General features: G+C 42.6%; 1 protein-coding gene across 1 annotated transcript in view; it reads right to left on the bottom strand.

Annotated features, from left to right (window-relative positions):
* Positions 1-1,104: 1,104 nt before the first annotated feature.
* The window catches only part of NEK11 (NIMA-related kinase 11), a 436,844-nt gene continuing 434,259 nt past the window's right edge, over positions 1,105-3,689 (bottom strand). The window contains exon 17 of the mRNA XM_006846637.1: positions 1,105-1,324. Within this exon, the coding sequence (XP_006846700.1) occupies positions 1,105-1,324 (220 nt within the window). The remainder of the gene's footprint in view (positions 1,325-3,689) is intronic.

Below are 3,689 nucleotides of genomic sequence, written 5' to 3'. Positions count from 1 at the left end.
GGGGGAGGACAGGCACCCTGACTTTGTGAAGAGACATGTGCAGACTTGTTCTGCCCCCAACCATTGTATGAAGGAGAAACCAGGAATTGAGGGGAAATGCCACAAGTCTTTGGACACCACAGATGTTGTGGTTCACCTGGACACCCATGTTTCCTCTGGTTGCTGGGGAGAAGTGGGGGTGAGGCCCTGGGGCAGGCAGAGATTTGGAGCCACAGTAGCTCTGCTCCTCAGTTCTTAAAGTGAGCCCAAGTCACAGTTGGACGTCTGTGTTTTTAAAGTACTCACTGTGAGGTAGTTGAAGTCATTCAGTGCTAGTCACTCGGATATGGAAAAGATAAAATATGTGATTTATTGTACAGTCATAGAAAATATAATTGTTAGGAATAAATGTCTTCAATGGTGCAGGAGTTAGTTTGGAGAGTAAATTATAGACAGGAATCACACATTGGTATTTAAATCCAGGTCCTGTTAAATATATTCACTTCTTGTTAGTCATGGAAGGCCAAAAGTGGACCCAAAGCAGGCCATCTCAGACAGGGATGTTTGGTTATGAGCAGTTGCTTGGTGTGTTAGAGACCAGTGTCCATTGACCTATAGGAGCAGGCTGGCCACACTGCACTGAGAACCAACCAGAAACAATAAAGAATACAAAGCTTCTTCCAGTGGCAGTTCAAGCCTTCTGGAACCCCTAAGGGAATTCATGAGGGAAAATGTTTAGCAAGAAGCCAGAACCGTATACAAGCCTCTCAGGATGTCAACACTCCAAGTATATGTAGACAGGTTTTCTGCTTGATGAATGGAGTCCTTGGGTGGCTCAGTTAACATGTTTGGCTGCTAACAGTAAGGCTGGAAGTTTGAATTTACCCAGAAGTGCCTTGGGAGAAAGACTTTCTGAAAAACCAGTCACTGAAAACCGTATGAAGGACAACAGGGCAGTTCTACTCTGACACACACGTGGTCACTCAACAGCAACTGGAGTCACTCCTCTGCCTGACAAGGAACTGAGAGTAACCGTGGCAGCTCCACATATGAACCCATTTTCCATTCCAGAGTCCAGTCTATGTGTTCAGTTTGTCCACTTGAGTATCTTGTTTTGACAGTTGCTTAGCAAAGGTTCTCGAGTGTGGACCCTTCTCCCATTGTGATGAGCAACTGTTCCTCAAAGTAAAGGAGCTGGTCAACCTCAAAACAGTCGCTGGCCCGAGGTACCACCTTTTCCAGAGACTCCCGGATCTCTGCCTCGCTGGCATGCTGCTGCCTTGCTCTCTTGAGGTAATTGTAGACTTCTTCAAACACTTCTAATCCCAGTTTCTGCATAGCTGATCTGCCAAGCAAGTTACAAAAGATGATGAATTAGACATTAAGGGCACCTACAAGAAAAATGTATTTTTAAATCATTACATACATAACATTGCAGCCACTAGAGTTAGAAGAAAAAGAAGGAAAAAAAATAAAGGCACAATGTCTCCACTGTATCCAACAATATTCAACACATTCTTTTTAAATGTCTGTTATGTGCCAGGTATCCTTCTAGGAACCATGAATAAAGAAGTAAGCAAATTAGGCACATTCCTGTCGTCATGGAGCCAGCCGCTCTTCTGGGGCAGAGACACAGAGTAAACAGATAAACAGATAATAAAATGTCAGGTGGTGCTACCTGCGATGACAAAGTTGGGTAAGAGATAGAGAAGGGAGGTAGACAGGGAAATCCTCTAGAGGAGGTGACGTTTGAGCAAAGACCCCATGAAGTGAGGCATCAACCCATACAGACACTGGCAGAAGAGAGTTTAGAAAATCTCTTGACGAATATCAAGGAGGCTGGGTGTCCAGAGTTGAAAGAACAAAAGGAAAGAGGATGATGGGAAATAAAGTCAGAGAAGCAATTAATTAAAAAAATTGAGGAGAAAGAAAAAGAGGGTGAAAAGGATTGTTAGCCATGTGCCAGGTTCGTCCGGCAGCAGAAGCCCCGATGGCATCTTGGGTTTGGACTATAAGGTCAGCAGTTGGAGCCCACCAGCCTCTTCCAGGGGAGACATGAGGTTTTCTGCTCCTGCAAAGATTTATAGCCTCAGAAGCCCTATGGTGCATATAGGGCTGCTATGAGTTGGACTCCAGTGAATAGTAGTGGGTTTGGTTTGAAAACTTTATGACAGCTTATAATGGGAATTTTTTTTTTTTTTTTTCAAATCCCCATTTTATAGATGAAGAAACCGAGGTTTAGAATAATTAGGCATTGTTCCCACCAAGGCCAGCTTTTATTTTTCTGTACATACCTCCAGTCCTTGTCTATATGTAGAGATAATGTTTGCATTGTTACCATTGTTGTGCCATACCAGCATCAGATTGTACTTATTTCTCCTCTGAATATTTTCCTCTATTTCTAGCAAGGGTCACCCACTATGACATGTTTTATATGGTCAGAACTGCTTGACTTAAGATTATTTTTTCAATGTTGAGTGTCAATGCCCTTAGACAGGGCAGGTAATTTCCACTTGTTCCTGTTGGACTATCTTTCACTTCCTCCCAGTTTCTACTAGGCCGCCTCCCATACTTTCATCTGCCTGGCTCAGAGGCATTTGGGTATGTGAATTTTGTTCTATACTTCTAGAAACTGCCATTTAAAATGGTTCCATAATATCCCAGTGAGCTTATGTGTCAACACCTATCTAACCATTCCTCCACTGAACATTTAGTTTTTGTTACTCACAGAGTGTTTACTGAAAGAGAATCTTTGGGCATGTAGCTTTTCTGTTTAGGAGAGTATTTGCCGGTATCAACTTTCTAGATTTAGCACCAACTACATGGGCATGTTTCTTTTCTCTGTGAAGTCTCATATTGTTGTAGTTATTATTATGTGCCATGGAGTCAGTTCCGACTCATAGTGACCCTGTACAGGGTTTCCGAGGCTGTAAATCTTTACAGGAGCAGAAAGCCTCATCTTTCTGCCGAGGAACAGCTGGTAGTTTCGAACTGCTGACCCTGACGTTCACAGCCCGATTTGTAACCACTACGCTACCAGAGCTCCTTGAAGTCTCATTATGTCTGGTACTTGATTAAAAGATAAACATTTTGTGGGAATTGGATTATTAAGTCAAAATGCATACGCTGTTTCATGGCTTTCATCTTGAAGTTTTTCTTTAGTCTTCATTTCAGTGGATGTGTGCTTGCTGTTGTCAAGTGCTGTGCAGTCGGTTCTGATTCATAGTGACCCTGTATAGCAGGGGTGGGGAACGCCCAGTCTTGAGGCTTTATAAGATCCATAAAATCATGTGGTCTGGCCCTGCCAAGGCAACTGCAGTTACACCCATCGCATTAGGGGTGAGTTAATTAAATGTTTGACCAAATATAGCAGGCTAGTGTTTAAGTTGATAATTTTGTATGGCCCATGAATAATGGTGTAAATATCCAAATGGCTCTTGGCAGAAAAATGGTTTCCCGCCCCTGCTGTACAGAGGTTCCAAGGTGCAGGTAGTGGGTTTGAACCACCAACCTTGTGGTTAGCAGTCCGGCAGTTATCCTACAGCACCTCACCAGGACTTAGTGAAAAGCAATTGGTGTGTTTTTTTCAGAACTTGTAAAGTCTTAAGGAAAAGCAGTATTGGTGAGAACAATAACCCTCAAGGAATTAATCAAATATGCATACATTTTATAAGCTTTTATTGTATAATATTCAATCTTTAGATGGAATC

The sequence above is a fragment of the Chrysochloris asiatica genome, unplaced genomic scaffold, assembly GCF_000296735.1.
Source record: "Chrysochloris asiatica unplaced genomic scaffold, ChrAsi1.0 scaffold00028, whole genome shotgun sequence".
NCBI lineage: Eukaryota > Metazoa > Chordata > Mammalia > Afrosoricida > Chrysochloridae > Chrysochloris > Chrysochloris asiatica.
The sequence above is the reverse complement of the archived record's forward strand: the minus strand, read 5'-3'. Positions and strand labels throughout refer to the sequence as shown.